The sequence below is a fragment of the Vidua chalybeata genome, chromosome 3, assembly GCF_026979565.1.
Source record: "Vidua chalybeata isolate OUT-0048 chromosome 3, bVidCha1 merged haplotype, whole genome shotgun sequence".
Classification (NCBI taxonomy): domain Eukaryota; kingdom Metazoa; phylum Chordata; class Aves; order Passeriformes; family Viduidae; genus Vidua; species Vidua chalybeata.
Window position 1 is genome coordinate 38,888,676 of NC_071532.1, and position 21,106 is coordinate 38,909,781.

Genomic DNA, 21,106 nt, shown 5'->3' on the forward strand with positions numbered 1-21,106 from the left:
CACGGAGTTTAACCCAGCCCTAACAAAGAGCTGTTTATTAAATCCAGCGACGCGCCAGCATCTATTTGCCTTTGCCTCCATTCCTCTGGGCTCCGGGTATTCCAGAGCTGCCAGCACAGCCCGGCTCATCCCCCCCGGCAGCCCGGGACCCCCGAACCTGCTCCCGGGGAAGCAGAGGACATCGAGCGCATTGCTTGGGCTGCTGTGTTTGTCCTCTCTCAACCCTCAGCAGCTCTTTGGAAACAGGAATCATGCAGTTATGGAAAGGGGGGAAGAAATCCCTTCGACCAGGTGGGACAGAGCCCACCACCTCCGCTCACTTTCCCGGAATTCCATAGCCCCCAGCCCAGTCCCTGTGCACTCTCTCCTCACTGTGGTCCCCAGATTTCTGAGCTCTGGGAATGGCTTTGCTCTTTTTCCTCGGTTTCAAGTCAATTCCACAGGAATCCCATAATAACAGTGCCCGTCTCCGGCATGAGTCAGTCCCGTGGGAGTGATCGATTTGCAGGCAGGAGTCCCACCAGCGTTCCTGGCCCCAGCAGAGCTCACAAGACAGCTGTTTTCCTCTTCTTTTGTCATGTGGAAGTGGGACAGGGCTGGAGCTCCTGCAAGATGGAACATGAGTTATAGCATCTCTCCCACAAAGCGATCCCAGCCCTGCCTGGAGCGCAGGCCTAGGTGGAAAAAAACTCCTGGATCTGGGTAAATGCGGGGAAAAGTACAAAGGGTAAATGCGGGGAAAAATACAAAGGGTGCTCTGGGAACATCGGATGCTGCGGAGCTCCCGTGCCAGCCTCCTCCCACGGGCAGCAGGTTGGCTCCTGGGAGGAGTGGCAGCACAGGGAGGTCCCCATCCCTGTCCCTATCCCTGTTCCCGCAGAGCTGCCTCAGCAGGCAGCAGCTCCTGGCTGCCATCCGGCAGATGCAGCAGCTGCTGAAGGGGCAGGAGACATGGTTCTCCGAAGGGCTGCACGCTGTGAGAAGCCGCCTCAGCACCATCCATGCCTCCCTGGCCAAGGCCGCCCCGGAGCCGCCCGTTGGTGAGTCTTTGGGACAGTATTCTAGGGAAATAGCCCTATTGGAAGGATAGGGCCCCCTCCAAACTCCTCCCCTTTCCATGGTCTCGCAGCCGCCTGTCCTGCCCTCCAAGCCCCTGTGGATGTGAGGAAGTTCGGCACCAAATATTTGGTGGATCACGAGGTTCACTTCACCTGTGATCCAGGATTCCAGCTCCTGGGCTCCAGCACACGGATATGCCAGGCCAACGGCAGCTGGACAGGGCAGGAGGCCCGCTGTGCAGGTACTACTCATTGCCTGCCCTGGAATGTCGTTTGGAAAAGTGGATTTATATAAACACGGGGGGATATTGGGGTGCTCAAAGTGGGGAGGGATCTCAGTTACCCCTCAAAGTTCCAGGGATGCTGCAGCTCCCATGGTTTTGGGATTTCTCTGTTTTAAGGAAAACTGTGAATTACAGCTGGAGCAGCTCAGCAGGAGAAATCAGGGGAAACGGTATCCTGGCTATGACGTGCCGTAGGGTACCAAAGCATCCCGGTGTGTGCAGCATTCCTGAGCCTTGCTTCCCAAAAAGAGATAACGTGGAACGTGGCTGCTTTTTAATCGCAGAGATTAGCGAGTGCTCAAGCAGCCCCTGCCAGAATGGCGGGACGTGCCTGGAGGGTCTCAACCACTTCAAATGCCTCTGCCCCCCGCAGTGGACCGGAATCACCTGCCAGTACCAGGCTCAGACTGGTGGGTGACCCTTGCTGGGGGATAAATGGGAGTATTTCATCCTCCACCTCATCCCAAACTCTCCATCCCGCCGTTTTCCCGGAGCTCCTCCCACCTGGAGCGTGACGGATGACCCGGCCTTCAGCCGGCAGCCCCGCTGTGCCCAGATCGCCCAGACCCAGCACTGCAGCTGCGATCCCGGCTTCCACATGAGCGGCACGGCTTCCAACGGGATCTGCCGGGGTGAGCCGCGATACAGGAGGGCTGCGGGGCTGTTTCGGTGCCTGATCCCCTCACAGAGTCACGGAGTCACATTGGAAGGGACCATAGTGGCTCAACCCCACCATCCCAGAGCACACAGCACGGGATTGTGTCCAGCTGGTTCTGGAATATCTCCAGTGAAGGAGTGGAGGATCGGCCGCTGCTCCAAGCTCCTTCAGGAGGCTTCAACTCCTTCATCCAAGCCATGGATGGCTGAGTTCAAACTGGGCCCAGTGTCGCCCTCTGCAGGACACCGCTGGTCACAGCCCTCAAGCAGCCGCTGTGCTGCTTCTGCCATTCCCTGGAATCTGCCATCAGCCCGTTCCCAGCCCACCTTATGCCCGCTCCTCCAGCCCGCGCTCGCTCCCTGGGTTTTTCCAGGAGGCTGGAGTGAGATCTTGGTGAATCCCTGTCTCCGCAGACCTCAACGAGTGGGAGGTGTACCAGCAGCAAGGGGGACCCCGGCTCTGTGCCCACGCCTGTGTCGACATTCCCGGCTCCTTCCGCTGCTCCTGCCCCGCCGGATATGTCCTGCTGGGCGACGGCAAGAGCTGCGAAGGTGAGGAGGCTGGAATCCACTTGGTCCCAAATGCTCTGCCATTTTCCCCCACTTTTTTTCTCCATATCCAAGGGAAAGGCTAGTGTACAGGATGATGGATGATGCTTTGCAAGGTTGGCAGCGGATGGAGGCTATTTGGATTGGCAGGAGGTCCAGCTGGATGTGGAGCTGGGTGGGGAAATGAATCCCAGGGTTGTGCTGGGGAAGGGAAAACTCCACCAGAGTGCTTCAAAAGAATCCCTATAAATGAAAATAAAATGCTTTTCTGGAAGCATGGCTGCACCTCTCCCTCTCCTCCTCTTCCTTTCCCTCTCTGCTCTCCTTTACCTCTCTGGATGATGGAGCGACACTTTGGGTCTGTACTTCCTTGAAGACAACCACACTGTGGCTGTGGGGATGTTCCTGGAGCAGGGAATTCCTGGGAAGAACCAAAAGTAACGTTAAACCTCCAGAATTCCATGATCAGTTCAGAAAGTGGCAGCATCTCCCCCAGTCCAAGCAAATTGGGGTGCAGGTGGAAGGCAACGGTGTGAATGGTGGGAGGCCAAAACTGCTGAAAGCCTTCTGAAAAACAGGGAATTTTATGTGCCCTGAAGTGTTAATTGCTGCAGTTCAGGGTGAGAAAATCCCTATCTCCCCATTCCTCCCTGATATTCCTGTGTTCCATGGCATCTCACTAATGTTCCCAGCAAATCCTCTGCATTCCAGCTCCCGCCAGGTGTCCCATGGGTGTTCAGTAAATAAAAAGGGATGGTGTTTCCAAACAATCAAGCAGAAAGTTTGGAAAAGCATCTGCCTTCCTGCTGGCAGAGGGCTGCTCTTAACCTATGTTGGCCTGGGGCAGACCTTGGGGAGACAAGACGGAATTCCAAGATGCTCCCATATTTTTTGGATCGTGTTTAACCTGTTTCAAGGTGGTTTTGCCTATTTTCTGATGGAAAGGTGAGCTCAGTGGGAGGCTTCCAGGCCCTGACCCTGCTTCCCACCCCTGTTTTCCAGATATTGATGAGTGCTCCCTATTCCAGGATAACTGCACAAGCAGGAGCACCTGCATCAACACCGGGGGAGGATTCCAGTGTGTCACACCCCAGTGTCCCCCGGCTGCTGGCAACATCTCCTACGTCAAAATCTCCCCCTTGTAAGTGCGGGGCACAAAATCCATGGCACGTCATCCCTATGGATCCAATGCCAGTGAGGCGGGGGGCATGGATGCCTCATTCCCAAAAATCTCCCATTGCTTTTCTTTTTGCAGCCAGTGCGAGCGCAACCCGTGCCTCATGGAGAGTCGCTCGTGCCACCAGGCCCCCAAAACCATCTCCTTCCACTACCTCCCTCTTCCCTCCAAGCTCCAGACTCCGGCGCTGCTGTTCCGCATGGCCACGGCGGTGGCTCCTGGCCGGCCGGGCCCCGATAGCCTCTGCTTCGGCATCGCGGGCGGGAACAACCGCGGGCACTTTGTGGTGCAGCGCTCGGACCGGCACACCGGGGAGCTGCTGCTGGTGCAGAGCCTGCAGGGGCCCCGCACCATCCATGTGGACGTGGACATGGCCGAGTACCTGGATCGGGTGTTCCAGGCCAAGCACCTGTCCAAAATTACTCTCTTTGTTTCGGCTTATGAGTTTTAGGGGTGGCTCCTGCTCCCTGCTCAGCATCTCACCGCTCCCAGGGAAAGACCAGGCTGGAGCTACCCTGCAGCTATCCAGCCTACCCTCTGTCCTGAAGTTCTTCTTCCCATGTGGATTTACACCTGTCTAGGTGGATTTACACCACCAAATGAGGTGGACAAGCAGTAGGAAGCCCTATCTTCATCCCGGTTCCAGAGAGATGATGTCCTACAACAGCAGATGGAAACCACAGCCCTGATTTCCTTTGAATTCCCATTTTTTCCTTTAGGAAGCAGTGAAGCTAAGTGTGTGGGGAGAGGGAGGCTCATGGCCTTTCCTACTCTCCTCCCTTGTTGCACCCAGTCCTGCTCCCTAAAAACACACTTCTACTTCCCTCTGGATGCTGAGAATCCCCCTGGCAGCCTGTAAGGATTGAGGTCTGATGCTTCAATCCCGTGGGATTGATCAGGGCTGGAACACTCCATGAACATCCACCTGGGTGCCCTCCTTGGCAAGCGGGGCAAAGGAGGAATTCCAGGGCTATCCCTGCTCCTTAAACCTCTCAAATGGGGATCCCCCATGGATCCTCCTCAAAGGAGAGCTTCAGCTGCATGTAGAGGTGGGAATATTCCCTGCTCCATCAGTCAGAGCCTCCAGCCTGGTGTAGGAATGCTGGGAAGAGCTGGGATTCAGCTTTTCCTAGGGGAATTCACCCTCCTGCTTGTGCATGTTCTGCATGTTCCCTCATCCCACTGGATTTAGTACAATTAAAGGATGATGTAAAGGATGTCACCAGAGTGAAGCACCTGATGGATGTGTGGATGGGGGGAATGCTCACCCAGAGCAGTCTAAGGGGAATTGGGATCTGGGAGGGCAAGAACCCGTTGTCCATGGTTTTATGTTCCTGCTTTGTTTTGTTTGGAAGGGACTGGCTGATAGCAGGGGGCTCATTCCCAACGGAGCATCCTCATCCCTGAGCATTTTCAGCCTGAAGCATCCTTGCCCCCAAGGAATCCTCACCCTGGGAATCCTCATCCCTGAGCATCCTTTCCCCTGGGAATCCTTACTCCCTTACATCATGCTGAGCTGCACCCACTAAAACCATTCCCACTCCTTGTCCTGGAGAAAGAGACTTCCCAAGATGGATCTGCCTCCTCTGGGGGATCGAGCTCCTGGATTTTTGGGGGGTATAGGAGCCTGGGAAGGGGTTGGATCTCTCCAGCAGAACAAGAAGAGACATTCAGGGCTGTTGTCAGCGGATGGAGGATGTTTGGATTGGCAGGAGCTCCAGCTGGACGTGGAGCTGGACAGGGAAATGTATCCCAGGGTTGTGCTGGGGGAGGGAAGGGAAAACTCCAGAGTGCTTCAAAAATATCTCCAAAAATTAGGAGAAAATGCTTTTCTAGAAGCATGGCTGCTCCTCTCCATGCCACTTCCCAGCCTGGCTGGACATGCTCCTCCTATAGGCCATGACCCTGTTTTGGGATGATAACAAAATCTAGGAGCCAAAAACCAGAAATCTGGGAGAGGACAAGCTCCTGACAGGGCAGAATAGTTTCCATCTGCTGCTTTCTCCAGATAACACAGCTGGAGACGGGTGCCTAGACCACGCTCTGGAGGCTTTTCCTTGCGGCACGATCCCAAACGGACAACATTTTCCTAATTCCCGAGGCCAGGGTGAGCTGTTTCTTTTTTTTTTTTTTTCAGCCCTGGAAAAGTTTAAGTTCGGTTCTTTGCCCTTCTCAACCTCTGGCTGCCATTCCAGTTGACTAAAGGAGATTTTTTCCCTTCCCAGAGCAGCCGCTCCGACATCTTTCAGACTTCCTGAGGTTGGAATTTGCAGAGAGGTGCTCTTCCAGTCTTGAAATATAACTTTCATTTGGGATAATAATATTTGGGAGCTGAAAAAAAAATTAGCAGGAATGTGTCTGCTTCCCTTTGGTGGGCACAGCTGACCTCGGACGTGCTGTCCCAAAACCACCATTTCTCACCCCAGAATATTTAACCAAAATTGTAGGATTCTTCCTTCGAGTCCAGACTGGGAGATGATGCTGAATCCTGTGGGCATCAGCTCCAGGGCTCCACCTGTGCTGATGGGGCTAATTAGGCCTAAGCAGCCGTAATGAGGCTCCCCAGCCACCACCACCTCGTCCCTGTAGGAATGCTGTTTTCCAGCCTTTTCCTTGGATTTACCTGATTTCCCTGATGATTTGGACCCTTGGTCCTGTTTGCCTTGCTCACGTGTGTGAGGTCCAAGGGAGATGATTCTTGCCTTTAGGATCTGAGGCTCCTCCCACTCGGAATCCCATGGGAATCCATGCGAGTGTTCCGCCTTGTTTTTATAAAGTTTATTCGGTTGCTAGCACTGGAAAAAGCCGAGTCCCGTGTCCTGAAAAGCCCCGAAAGGCAGGGAGACAGCCTGGAACAAGAGACAAATGTAACTTTTCCCGGGAACGTTCGATTAAACGTCTTTGAAGTGACTTTGACAGAGGCGTCTTCTCTTCGCCCACCACATTTTTATTAAATGACTATCTTTGAACCACTTTATCCCGGTTTTTGTCACGCCCTGACCCCGACAGCGACTCCAGGGACTGCTCCTGTCCCGCCCTGGGGACAAACACTCTTGGCTGAATTACGACTATCACTAATTAATGACGCACGGGCCGATTCCCCTCACACACACCGGCCGCCAAGTGGCGCTGCCCACAGTGCGGGAGGAGGAGGGGGCGGCGGCCATGACGCAGTGGCGGGAGGGGAGGTCCGTTCCCGCTCCCGGTGCCCGTCCCGGCTCTCGCCAGGCGGAAGCCGCCGCCTTTTTCCCCTCTTCCCTCCCTTATCCCCCTTTTTTCCCCACCATTCTCGGGGGGACGCCGCCATCACGTGACGGACGCGGGGCACGTGACACCACGCGCGACGAGGCCCCGCCCCCTTCGCGCGCGCACGGCGGCGGCGGCCGAGGGGAAGCGGAGGGGGGCGGGGCCCGCACGTGACGTCACTGCAAGCTTCATGGGCGTGGCGGAAAACCAATAAGCGCGCGAGACGCGGCGGCCACGGCCAATGGCGGCGCGCGTGGGGGCGGGCCTAGGGTGGCGGCGGAGGAGGAGCTCGGCGGGCGGCGGCGGCGGCGTGAGGGGACGCGACGACATCGCGGCCCCGGCGGGCGCGGAAGACGCTGTGGTGGCGGCGGCGTGTGCGGGCCGCGAGCGCTGAGCGAGCGTGTGCGGGCAAAGCGCCGGGGGCCGCTGCCGCCGCTGCTGCTGCCGCCGTTCTACTCCTCCTCCTTCTCTTCCCTCAGCCGCCGCCGCCATTTTGTGCGAGTGCCTCGCGCGGGCGCCATGTTTGTAAGGAAGAATTAGGGCCGCCATCTCCGGCCAGCAGCACCTCCCTCCCCCCGTGTGTGTGTCCTCCCGCTCTCCTGTGCCCCGGGGCTGCCGCTCGAGCCGCCGCCGCCGCCACCGCCTCCCCGCAGCGCCCGCGCGGGGCGGCCGGGCCCGGGCGCTGAGTGCCCGTTAGTGTCTCACTAAGTAACCGTGAGTGCAAACCTTCATCATCTCTCCTCACTGAGGGGCCCGGCCCTCCTCCTCACCGAGCCGCCCCCAGCGCGGCCGTGCGCGCCGCCGCCGCCTCCTCCCGCCGCTCCGCACCGCGGGCAGCGGCGGGGCCCTGCCTTCCTCCACCTCCCTCCTCCTCCTCACCACACCACAGCCAGGCACAATGGCCTTTGAAAGCCTGTTCTCCAAACCCCCAAACCCAGTTCTTGACCCAAACATGCACGACTCTGACAGGCAACATGCAGGGGACGAAAGGTCGAGTAACATTCTTCTCTCTCTCCGCTTCTCATAATGGTGGTACTTAGTGGGGTGATGCTGGTAATGATGATGATGATGCTGATGCTGATGATGATGCTCTGTTAATGTGCCTGAGGGGGTTAATGATGTTTTTGGGGGGCAGGTCACCTTCAGGCTGGAGCGGGGTGGTGGTTGTGGGGAATGCAAATTGGGGAGGGGGGTGTCACTGCATTAAAAGTGCGGTTTTTTAGCAAGGTTTTAATTTTTCCTTTTGGAATGCATGCATTTTTACATCTTCATTGATTTATTCTGGCTGGGAAGGGGGGCTGTTTGCCATTCTTTCCATAAATTGCACTTTCCAGGCGGTGTCTGTTGAATTTCACCATTGTTCTCTGTCTCAGGCAGGAAAGGGTGCTCCGAGTTGGGCGGGTTTTTTATTTTTGGCTGTTTTTGTTGATACCACAATCTCTCACTAGAGCCATATTTAACGTCATTTTCTTGCCAGATTCCACCTTACACATTTAACTGGATCTTTTTTATGCAGATGAAGGGCTGACTGACGTTATCTTTGCCACCTCTCAATCCCCATGCGCAGAAACCAGTCCTGTTCCTGGTGAAAGGACCTCTGTTGCTCCCTCCCTCCTTCCCTCCCTCCTTTTCTCTCCTGCAGCTGCTGGAAATTCAAATCCTTTCTCCAGGCAGCTCTGGCCTTCCTAACTAGTTCCAAAAATACTGTGCTAGGGTGGCAGTTACCAATGCTTGAGCTTACATCTACCCTGAGCATTCCTGACAAAGCTGCAGGAGTTAAAAATGCTGGGGTTTTGGGATTCCCAGAGCTTGGCCTCCCCCCACACAGCTCAACAGCCATTTGTGGTACTTCAGAGGACTGGAAAACACTGGGAAAAAAACCAACCAAACAGACAAAAAAAAAAAAAAAAAAAAAGGCTTGTGGGTACATGCAAAACTGTTTCCTCGGTGGGGAAAAGAGTCACGAGTCCTATGTTATAAATTGGGAAGTGGTCCCAAAATGCTCCTCGGTTTTAGTGCAAGGGTCAGGGCAGAGCCCAGAGCTGCTGGTACTTGTTTTCCCCTTTCTTCTTGTCCTTGGGAAACGCTCCTGGGATTTAGTGCAAGGGTCAAGGCAGAGCCCAGAGCTGCTGGTACTTGTTTTCCACTTCCTGGTTGTCCTCGGAAAGTGATCCCTAAAATGGCCTGAGGTTTAGTGCAAGTTCAAGGCAGAGCCCAGAGCTACTGGTTCTTGTTTTCCCCTTCCTGCTTGTCCTTGGGTAAGGGTGGAAGTTGTGTCATGCTCTGTTTTCCAAGCCAAGTGCACACCAGGAATCTGCTGGGATCTCTGGAGCTGGGGCAGAGCTGTGCTGTGGAGTTCCTGCAATCAGGCTGTGACTTTTCACTGTTTCAGGGATTGAAAATATCTGGAGTTCTCAAATCCCTGAGGACAAGCCCAAGTGACTCCGGGTAGTGCTGGGAGCAGAGTTTTTCCAGCTTGGAGTTCTCGTCCTCTCACCAGCTGTTCCCACCAGTACAACCAGTTGTGACACTGGTAATTGTGAAATAGAGCCAATAAGTGCCACCTAACAACCTAATTAATTTTAATTTACAAGTGTTGCTTTATAATGTTTTAATTTATGAGGTGAAGAGCAGCAATACACACAACCTGGGAGATCATACTTTTTCTAAAACTGTAGCTCTTACTTTAGTAAAATAAGTTCATTCACTTCAAAAAAGGCCCAACTCCGAAGTTTCTGTGTTACATCAGGTGTGCAGATGTAGGACCAGTAAAACCAGTTCACGGAACACCCACACTGGCAACCTCACAATTCCCAATCAATTTATGCAGTAGAAATTTTGTTAATAGTTTGATTTGAGCAGATCTGGAATGATAAAGAAATTACTTTGTAAAAAAAAAAAATTTAAAAACCCTGTCTGTCCACACTTTGAATATTCCAATTTGGAATATTCCCAATTTGGAAGGTTGTTTTAATGCAGTTTTCTCAAGACAGGAATGTTCTTTAATTAGTTTTAGTTAATTCCTGTTGTTGACAGTATTTTGGTGATGAAGGGTCTGAGCCTTCCAGCACAGGGAAGGCTGCTTCCCTTTGGTGGGCACAGCTGACCTTGGACGTGCTGTCCCAAAACCACCATTTCTCACCCCAGAATATTTAACCAAAATTGTAGGATTCTTCCTTTGAGTCCAGACTGGGAGATGATGCTGAATCCTGTGGGCATCAGCTCCAGGGCTCCACCTGATTTTTCCTGCAAGGATTTTGTGAGGATTTCTTGGGTCTGTGAGGGTAAATCCATGGCAGGGTAAGGAATAAGTTGGAGGCAAGTTTATTTACACACAAATCAATGCCAGATTTCCCAGAAAATAGCTTGAAATTAATTTTCACTTTTTACTGCTCCCAGCCACCCTCTGCTTTTATTTGATTTTCCCAGTGAAAATTCTCTGTTATTTGGAGTTATTGTCCTTATTAATTCCTAATTTCTTAAGCAGCACCTTAGCATCAAAATTTGGGGAATTTTAGCCATCAGGGAATTTTAACCCTAAGTAAAATTATTTTTAAATGAAATTATGTGGAATGAAAATTTAAAGACCTCAGTAGTGTTAGAGGATGAAGATTCCCAGAATATTTCAGAAAAGGCATCCTGGGTTTGGATCTTGGACTTAAGGAGCTTCTGGAGTAAATCTTCTTTGGGCATAAGGAATTCTATTTTTAAGGATTACGTGAAATAAGGTCAAGGAAGGGGAGGGAGCTAAAATCCAGGTTTGAAGGTTAGAAATGAAATTAAAATACCAGAATTGAGATTTTTTGATTCTCCCTTCCCAAATACTTGTGGAACTGCCCAGGGATTTCAGCACATTGCTTTTCCCTGGAAGATCATTCGGCTTCTGTGCCTTTCTGATCCATTTGAGAGATGCTCTAGGAATCCACTCAGACAGTGGGAATGTTTTCTGGGATTGTTTTCACATATCCATCTAGCTCCAAGTATCTGGGGGATGTGGGAGAAGGGGAGAACTCGTGAAAAGGAGGTTCTGCACTTGCTTCCTGGTGCACAGCTCCAGTTTGGGATTTAAATGGGAATAAAAGCAGTTAAACCAGAAGAGAATTCCCACCTTGGCACTTCCTTGAAAAATAACTAACTTTCCAAGAAATGGTATATTTGACCATTATATTTTCAATTTATATTTATCCAGTTGTTGGGTTTTTCCTTCTTTTTCCTTCTTTTTCCTTCTTTTTCCTTCTTTTTCCTTCTTTTTCCTTCTTTTTCTTTCTTTTTCCTTCTTTTTCCTTCCCCCCCCCTTTTTTACATTCTTGAAGCTCAGTCCTTGGAAAATGCTCGGATGTTGTGGAAAGAATTTAGAGATCAGAGGACTTTTGTAATCTTCCCTCTGCCATGCAATCCAAGGGATTGTATTACTGAGACTGGTTTACCAGGAAAGTTATTCCAGTCCTGGATGCATCCCAGAAGTGGAAATCCATGAGTGTAATTCCCATAGGAACTGGGACACGGGAACAACTTTGTTCCCAAGGAGCATTTTCCGTAGGTATTTTATGGAAGAGGATATTTTAATTGATCCTTGAGGGAATGAGTTTAACTGATATTGTCAAAACATAATTGGATTTTTGGGATAGCTGCAGGTGTTTCAGGGATATTAATGTTCCAGTTTTATTTCATTCATGTAATTCCAAGAAATTCCAGGTCATACAGCAGTCGTGTCCTCTTCCTGGCATGTCCCATTTATCCCAAAAATCACAGGGGTCGCTTCAGACTTTTTAACTGTTTTTTTTCCAGTGACAGGTGAGTCGGATAATAACATGGAATTTTATTATCTTCCTGGTATCCCTCTTCCAGGGAAGATGGAGAGCTGGAAGATGGGGAAATAGATGATGCAGCCTATGAGGATGTGAAGGAACATGGCTCAAAAGGGGAGGATAAACAAAAAAACGAGAAAGGCCACCGGAAATCCCGGAAGAAACGCAAAAAGGAGAAGGAAAAGAAAAAATCCAAAAGGAGAAGACGGGACAAGCATAAGGTTAGGAAAGAACTCAACAGTTTGGAAGTGCTGATTTGATTCGTAGGTGTCCAGGACAAAGATCCAAGAAACTGGCGAAGGAATTAAAATAGTTTTATTACCATTAAAATTTAAACTGGTCTTAAATGTTCAAAGTTAAGCCCAAGTCTTGGAAGCTGAAGAGGGATTTGAGAGTTTTTAGGATAAGATGCACAATGTAAATTTATTGCTTTTGTGCTCATTATATTTATGGAAAGAAGATGATTTCCTCAAAATTCCCAGCTTCTTTGTTTTGTTTTCTAGCATAACTCCCCTTCCAGTGATGACAGTTCTGACTACAGCCACGACTCCGACATGGAGCGCACAGAAAGGCCCCACAAAAAAAGCAGCAGCTCTTCCTACAGGGATTATGATTCCTCCTTCAGTCAGGTAGGAAGTTTCAAACTCATTCCTCATGTCTTTATTGAGGTAACATTCCAAAAATACAAATATAAACAGTGTGGGTTTGGAAGTTTTGCTCCATCCCCATGCTTGTTGTCCCAGATTTCTGGAAGCACATCCAGTTCTCATCTCCTTGAGGAGATTCCCAGATGTAAAGCAGGATCTGTGGTTGAAAATAAGCCTGATACCAGTTTTTCCTCCATCAGGCAACAGGAATTAATTAATCTTTATTATTAAGGAATTTTTTTATTGCCTGCACTGGATTTAGGCTGGACTCAAAGGAAAAAAACTCTTGAAAAGCCACTTTTCAATATCTAAAGTTGATTCTGCTTTTTGGGAACTCTATTTTCTTGGCTTTTCTCAGCTGGTGAAGTAAAATTATTAATTTTTCCTGAAGAACTCATTTTCCCTGTATTATTGATGGTTTTTTTTAGGCAAATCTGGTAATGATAAAACAGCCCCATAAATAGATTTTTAGAGCAGTTTGGAGGGGTGGGGTTTAGAAATATGGAATTCCTTCCTAATGCAATTCCTTTCCTTACAGCATGGACACATGTCAGGGAATTACATGAGTTCCCAGAAAATGCAGCATAAAAAAAATGTCAAAACTAAGGAATATGACAACTACAGTCATTACAGCGATGAAAACTTTGGCAATTACAATGAGGAGGAAAAGGATGAGGATTTTGCTGACCAGCTCAAACAGTACAGACAAGCTAAAGAGATTTCTAGTGGGGATTTGGGACCTCCATTCCCAAAGGAACCAGTGAAGAAACAGGGCATGAAAGGGATCCAGAAAGGTAAGGGGAGTTTTAGTGGCATTTTTGGTGGGGAGGCCTGGATGAGAGAAGCTGCCAGGGATGGTTTTCCTGGGATATTCTGGCTGGTCAGAAATAACATTTCCAACAGTAGAAAAGGAGGGATTTAATTTATTCCATTTGTCTCTCTTTGATGCCATGAGAGAATCATTTTCCCTTAATTTCTGTGATCCTTTTAAGAGGTTATTCCTGTTTTCCAGGCATTTCCCAACGAGGGAACAACTACAGTGTTGGAAGAGGGCGTGGAATGCAAAAGAAACTGAAGCGCAAAGATCGTGGGAGGGGCAGAGGCAGCAATAAAGGATCTGATGGCTTCCATGAGGTACCTGCAATTCCAGTCCTTATTCCCAATATCTGTATCACCAGTGCTCTAAAGAGGAGCAGATAAAATGTGGATTTTTTTTTTTCCAGGATGGCAAACCAGTGAAGAAATGGGTTAATATGAGCCAGGAGTTCATCAACCAGCACACGGTGGAGCACAAGGGCAAACAGATCTGTAAATACTTCCTCGAAGGGAGGTGCATTAAGGTAAATTTAATTATTTTTTAAAATAAATTTTCAGCAAACTTGGGTGTTGAAACTCAATATTTTGATTTCTGATATGCTGAGGATTTCTAGATGGAATTATTTGTGGAAAAACATCCCCTTCTGTTACACATTTTGATTTAAATTCTAATAAAATTGATATTTTTATTAATAAAAACATCTTAAACTTACCCTGAGAATTATAATTTTTTAATGACATCATTTCTCACAAATCTGGAATCTAAATAGGCAACAATTCCTGAATATATTAAATTATTTCCTGCTGATTTGGGAACTTTGAAGGAATTGCTTTGTGGTGCTAAACTTTAAAAAGTGCGATTGGTAGAAAACACAACCACTGAATGAATGCTTCTCACTTTTATTTGGTTCCTCAGGATTTAGCGGTGGAATTGTGTTTCTTACCCAAATGGTAGAAATAAAAGTGAAAGGTTGTGTTTCTTGCTGCCTTTAAATACCTTTGGCTCAGATGACTATTTGCTGCCACCTTCAGTTTTAGAAGGGACTGAAAGAGCACTTGGTGTCCTTTTCAGAAAATTAAATCCTAAAAAAATACCCAACCCCCCATCCAGCAAAATAATCTTAAAGAATAACAGACTATATTAAAATAATTCAGTAAAATATTATTTCAATGCCTTTGTAATGCAAATTCCTAGGTGAAGGCAGAGAACAGGGATTGTTTACTGTCACCATTCCATCTATTCCTTTGAATTCCAATCCAGGAATTTTCTCCAGTTCCAGACCCCCTCTATTTATAGTTTTTATTGCTTATAATGGAATTGAATGTTGGTAAAGATGAAAAATGTAAATTCAGCTGAGGAGGATGTTCTTTTTACTATAGAATTAAATTACTCAGCATTTCAGATGGATAATGGTTTTTCCTTGGTTTTTTTTTTTTTTCAATTTATTTATAGGGAGAACAGTGTAAATTTGATCATGATGCAGAGATTGAAAAGAAAAAGGAAATCTGTAAGTTTTACATACAGGGTTACTGCACCAAAGGAGAGAACTGCATTTATTTGCACAATATCCTTTAAAAGTACTTCTAAATGCGCCTGAAATGTTAATTTCTATTATTTTATGTATATTTATTTTTATATAAATGATTTCTTAAGGTGAATGTTTTTTAAGAGACTCTACCAACTACTGTGTAGATTAATTACAAGATTCTTTTTCTCAAATACTTCAGAGGAAAAAATAAATATAAAATTACTGATTTGTAACATTTTTGAAAATAAAATCCCTGGAATGTTAGATACATTTATCCACACTTTTAAACTCCAGATCTGTTCCTTTTTGTCATTATTTTGGTGTTTTCCTCTGGAATTGAGACCTTTTCCTTTTTAATCATAATTGGAAAATTAAATCTGAAGGACACAGAAATGTAATTTTTAGGAAAATTTTAAATGGAAGTAAGAGGTAAGTTGGTTGTTAGCTTCCAAAATTCCTACCATAATGATGAATTCCTGATGAAGAACTGAGGGATAGCTGCCAGATGGATTTTACAACCTTCCCAAACTGTTAGGAAACCTTAATTCCTTCCTCACATGAATTCCCCTGCAAGTTCTACCACACAGGAGCAAAGTGTTATCAAGGAGATAAATGCAAATTCTCTCACGCACCCCTGACTGCAGAAACCAAGGAGCTGTTGGATAAGGTGAGCAATCCAGATACTGGGAATATCGGGATTGCTGCACTTGGAGTGGGGAAGGGATGGAGGAGCCTTTTCCATATGCTCTGGGAAATCCTGAGCTCTGGTTTATTGGGATACTACATCTCCAGTCATTGCCCACCAGGCCTTAAAAGAAAAGGGGTGTGAATCCAACACTAAAAACTTGAGGAATCCTGGAATAACTCCTTCCACTCATGTTTGAAGGAAGTGGACTTGTGGGAAATTGTTCCTTCCTGAAATAGAGAAGTATTTTCTTGGCTGGGATTTGGTGTCCTGAAAACAACTCCCAAAAATGGGTTTAGAATTCCTTTGAGTTGGATGTCAATATCCAGCAGTATTGTAGCAAATAACAGGAAAGTTGTTTATTTAAATATGGAAATAATATTTCAATAAAAGGCACAAGATGAAATTGAACTGGAATATTGGAAAACTGATTAAATGTTTGCCACGTGGCTTTGTTCCAGGTTTTGAATAATGAGGAGGAACCCCAAAATGAAGATGAGAAGGAGCTGGAGGAACTCCGGAAGCGGGGTATTGTTCCTCTTCCCAAACCTCCGCCGGGGGTCGGACTCCTGCCAACCCCCCCTGAGCAATATCCCTTCTCTGAGTCCGACATGGAAAATTACCAAGATCCTTCAGGAGATTATAAGAAAATCCCATCTCTTTTTGAAATCGTTGTGAAGCCCACTGTGGATTTGGCACACAAAATCGGGAAGAAGTAGGTGTTGGAATTCTGAGGAGAACTCTCCTGGATATTTATCATTTAATCTTTAATCATTGTTCCTGTCAGGATTCTGGGCTAAGTTGAGGATCTGCCAAATAGTTGATACCAGGATTATTTAATGTTTTCCATAGAAAGGAACTGAGGCCTGACCTTCCAGAAGTTGACTCTTGGTTTGGCATCTCCATCTGCAGGTGGAGCAGTTTGTTCCCTGCTCCAGTCCTTTTGTAGCTTGCTTTTTCTTGAGCAGAACTGATGGAGATGAGCAAATCTTGGAAAAAATGTGGTTTTGGCCAAGTTAAGGAATGTGAAATGGGTGTAGTTGGAAAATAATGCTCCTTTGGGAATTCTATCCAATATCAGGTCAAATAAGAATGGGAGGGGGCAAAGAGAGCCAACAGTTGGTGTTTGTAGGTCCAAAATTTGATTCCTTGATTTTCTTCTGCTTCCAGGCCACCAACCTTCTACAACAGTGCGTCTCCCCCGCGGCCGCCATTCCAGGGCAATGACGCACATTCCCAGCACATGTACAATCCAGGCTCGAGTCCAGGACCAGGTCCTGGCATGTCCCAAGGACACAACGGGCCCCCGATGCATCCTGGTTCTCCTGGGCACCATCCCTGCGGAGGCCCCCAAGGGCCGGGAATGCCACAGAGCCCCCCCATGCAGGGTGTTCCGCCAGGATACATGGGCCCACAGAACCAGACTGGAATGCCCATGCAGGGGCAGCAGGGTGGGCCACCCCTCACCCCACCGGGGATGGGAGGATCCTACAATTCCCCTGGCGTGCAGGGACACATGGTGAACATGCCAAGGGACAATCACTGTCCCCCGGGGCCACAGTACCAGCAGATGCCCGGGGAGTACGAACCCATGCAGAACCCAGCTGACTTCTATGACAACTATTATTCCCACCAAGCTGTACACAACTTCCAGCCAGCCAATAATTCTGGAGGTAAGGACATCTGCTGGATGAATTTTGGATAGAAACTTCCTGGAATGTCTTCAGTGTCCTGGCTTTCTCAGCTGATTCTGTTCAGTTGTGTTGTTAAGTCAGGTTATGCTTTACGATGAAATGGGATATTGGGAAGAAATCCTTCCCTGTGAGGCTGGGGAGGCCCTGGCAGAGTTTTCCCAGAGAAGCTGTGGATGCCCCATCCCTGGAAGTGTTCCAGGCCAGGTTGGATATGGCTTGGATTAGCCTGGGATAGGGGAAGGTGTCCTTGGCATGGCATGGAACTGGATGTCCTTTAAGCTCCTTTCCAGCCCAGTCCATTCCATGATTCCATGTTCATAGCTGTCAGCATTTCTCTAGGATAACTGCTAACTGGAGTTTTGTCCTGCAGATGGAGCATGGCACGGAGAATTTACGGATCACCAGGCTCACCTCATGGCTCCAGAGTCACATCCAGGCGGGAGTGAGTCGGACTGCATGGGTGGCCACATGGGCCACAACCAGGGCATCAACGTGCCTGATTTCCTGCCAGCCATGCAGAAGGCCCTGTATGCAAGGCTCAGCCAGAAGCACCAACGGGATGGAGACTCTGCCAGCAGCCAGGGCCAGAGGGCCATGAGCAAAGATGAAGGTGAGCAGGATTTGGTTGGAATTCTCATCATGCTTAATGACCGTGGTCAGCAAATTCGTTGACATTGACTCGTGTCATGTTACTGTTCACAGTTATTGGGAATAGTTATTGGAAGCAGCAGCAGCTCAGTATTTTCCGCTCTTCTTCCCAGCTTGTTCTAGGATCCTAATGTAGTTTCGGTCCATCCTGGCTCCAATGAATAATTTGTGGATCTAGTTGCACTTTTAAAAGGTTCTTTGGTTGATAATTACTTCGGAAGATCCCTCGTTGGACCAGAGGGGTTGTTTCTCCTGCCAGGACTGGAGAAACAGTCCTCGATCAATCCTCGATCTTGTTTCTTCAGTTGCACCTCTTGATCTGTTTCCTCTAGAGCAGCATTTTTCCTTCTCTGATATACTTTAAAATAATATACTGTAATTTCTTCCTTTCCTGAATCTCAACCTCTCCTGCAAACTTTGGGATTTGGATTAAGGCAGCAAATTTGTAATTTACCTGGATTAAAGACCAGTGCAAGGGGCCATTTTACTTTTCCTTCTCCTATCAAGACTCAGATTTTAGATCAGTTTTTTTTACTAGTACCGATAAGGGATTGTTTGAAAGCAGGTTACTTTCCCAAATTAGTATTGATGGATATGGAGACACTCCTGGGCTGTTTTGCATTCTCTCTCCACTACCTCCAGGTTTTTTTGTTATGGTATTTCTTTGATTAAATGGATTTTGGTCATTTGAGGTTGTGATTTTTATGACACTGGCAGTGATTTAATATCAGATCTTTTCTTTGACTTTACTGAGGAGTTTCCTATTAGGGAGTGTTGGATTCTCTAAGCATTATTTGCTGGAATAATCTAAATTCTGTGGCATTTCTTTGATTTTTAGATGACAATGTCAACTGGTATTCCAGTAGTGAAGAGGAAGAGGGGAGCAGTGTTAAATCAATCCTCAAAACCCTAAAGAAACAAAGTGAAAACTTTAGGAATCGGCAACAACATTCCACGGAGCAGCACATGCTTGGGATGCCTACGGATCCAAGGCTGGCAAAAGACAAAGGTGTGGGACCTCAGGCTGCTGACCCAAGACTCCGGGCCTCTCCGAGGCCCAATCCCAGGAAGCCTTCAGAGTTGGCGTCCCTGGATCCCCGGCTGGCCCGCGATCCGCGGATGCACAAGGTCAGCGAGGGCGGCCATCCTGGCCCCTCCCTGGCCGGGGCCAAGCTGGATTTGCACCACACCCACACTGGACTCAAGGTCAAGCAGAAAGGGCTGGATGATGATGAGGAGGACTCGGAGAGGGAGCTGAGGGAACGAGCTTTCCTCATTCCCTTGGAACCTCTACCGGGTGTCACGTTACGGGATCCCCGCTCCCAGCTGCGGCAGTTCAGCCACATTAAGATGGATGTGACCCTGATGAAACCCAACTTTGCCAAGCACATTGTGTGGGCCCCCGAGGACTTGCTCCCAATCCCTCTGCCTAAACCCGACCCCGTCTCTTCCATCAATTTACCTCTCCCTCCACTCATTGCTGACCAGAGACTGAATAAACTGCGAAATTTGAAGAACGATCCACACCCCAACGCGATGCCAGCTGATCCCCGGCTCGCTGCCAAGGCCAAAAACAGCCTTGTGGGCCGGGGTGGCTATTTGGATCCATCCACAGATTCCCATGCCAGTAGCTCCAGCAAACTGGGGGATCCTCGCTTGCAAAAGAACGTTGATCCCAGACTCCACAGACTGTCAAGTGCAGATGCTCACCACGGAGTCGGGAAGGATTCCCACCCTCCCAAGTTTGACCCCCGGCTTGCCAGAGCTGCTGCCAGCTCATCCCAGCCCTCGGAAGCCATGACTCTGAAATCTGACCCTGATGCTCTGCCTCCGTATGCACCCAAATTATCATCCAGTGGTGTTAGGCTCGGAACTCCTGGCTCCATCCTGAGTGGGATCAGTTTGTACGATCCCAGGGATCACAGCTTATCCTCGGACACGGCTCCAGCCAGTTTGGGAGAGAATGGAGAGAACCAGAAGAAAAGTATTTTGAAAAATTCCAGTAAAAACGAGCCGAGTCTCACAGAAGATGCGTCCCAGCAGAAGGCTGCCTCCAACGTGGAAAAACCCACGGAAGGATCAGCAGAAGCTACTTCAGACAAGGCAAACAGCACCAGTAAATCTCAGACTAAACACTCCAGCGCTGCCCCTGCTGTCCACAATCTCCCAATCCAGGCTCTGTCAGGATTAATCCGGCCACAGTACAGCGACCCTAGGCAGGTGAGGCAGCCCGGACAGGTAACGCAGGCCCCGGAGAGTGATCCCAACGGGGAGTCGGATGATAAATCCTTAAAAGATGTTTTCAAGACTTTTGATCCAACTGCTTCCCCGTTTTGTTAGCAGATGGCTTTGGAGTCTTTTTACCGTTGTGGGTATTGCAGTTCTCTGCTGTTTTGTACCTGGGTTACCTCTTTTGGCTTTATTTATTTTTAAATTATAATTCCCACCACTTTTCAGCTGCTAATCTCCGAACCACACACAGTTCTCCAGTACGCTCGAGTGTTTGCTAAGCTGTGGTATTTTCTAGAGAATCCTTTTTCTTTCCAATTTCAGGGAGACTAATAATTGACCTGTAGAAGGGAAACCAATCCCCCCAGATCGTGTTAGAGCTGAGAAAAGCACTTTCATTGTAAATAAGTAATGGAAAATTCCCAGAGCTGTATATGTGTGAGCTGCCTCTTTCTCAACCACCACTTAGATCCAATTGCCACATTTGTATAGATCCAAGCAATATTATGTACATGAATTCCCAGGAGAGATGCTTTTCCAGGACTGCCAAACCCCTGAATTGATGGAAAACCTCATGGAAATTATTTCAAAGGAAAGTGTTGCTCCTCCTTTTCCAATGAGTTGATGTAAGACACGGACAATTTTTATTCCTGCAGTCAATATTAGTGTAAAAGAGACTATATCACATATTGAGGATGAAAAATGTCATATCTTTTAAAAGTATTTTATTCTATGCTGTACATAGAAGAAATTGTGAAGTACATAACTAGCAAAAGTAACTGTTCGAAGTGGAGAAAATTACATTGTCTAATACGAAAGAAAAAAAGGTTTTTATTTAATTTTTTTCCACGCCTACATGATTGGGATTTAGTGCTCCAAGTTCCATTGTGCTGTTCATGTATTTCAACGTATTTTTGTATTCAGCTGCTTAATTTGTATTGCTTTTTTTGTATGGCTGTAACTGCAGTACTTGTATTCATGGTGTCTCGATGACATTTTTAACAAAACAATTAAAAAGGGTACAGTTAATTCCTGGTGATGACTCTGTGTGCATATGGTGACAGCTGGGAGGAGGGGGA

At 48.0% G+C, this 21,106-nt stretch overlaps 2 protein-coding genes across 4 annotated transcripts; both read left to right on the top strand.

Annotated features, from left to right (window-relative positions):
- The first annotated feature begins 770 nt into the window (after window positions 1–770).
- On the top strand, window positions 771–5,976 carry FBLN7 (fibulin 7). The gene is given in 8 exon segments (XM_053937899.1): window positions 771–791; window positions 794–1,040; window positions 1,130–1,300; window positions 1,627–1,752; window positions 1,837–1,974; window positions 2,414–2,551; window positions 3,551–3,689; window positions 3,804–5,976. Coding segments are annotated over 8 exon segments (1,353 nt in total). The 3' UTR covers window positions 4,177–5,976.
- A 1,735-nt stretch (window positions 5,977–7,711) lies between these two features.
- ZC3H6 (zinc finger CCCH-type containing 6) lies at window positions 7,712–21,056 on the top strand. 3 transcript variants are annotated; one of them, XM_053937889.1, is made up of 12 exons: window positions 7,712–7,961; window positions 11,820–12,000; window positions 12,283–12,408; window positions 12,965–13,220; window positions 13,421–13,560; window positions 13,650–13,766; window positions 14,696–14,807; window positions 15,329–15,438; window positions 15,918–16,171; window positions 16,627–17,129; window positions 17,521–17,760; window positions 18,637–21,056. In XM_053937889.1, the coding sequence occupies exons 1-12, from the start codon at window positions 7,870–7,872 to the stop codon at window positions 20,136–20,138; spliced, it is 3,633 nt and encodes a 1,210-aa protein (XP_053793864.1). In that variant the 5' UTR covers window positions 7,712–7,869; the 3' UTR covers window positions 20,139–21,056. The 3 variants fall into 3 exon arrangements, with proteins under 3 accessions (XP_053793864.1, XP_053793866.1, XP_053793865.1); XM_053937890.1 differs by having other exon boundaries at window positions 7,713–7,961; window positions 13,439–13,560; XM_053937891.1 differs by lacking the exons at window positions 14,696–14,807; window positions 15,329–15,438.
- Window positions 21,057–21,106: the final 50 nt, after the last annotated feature.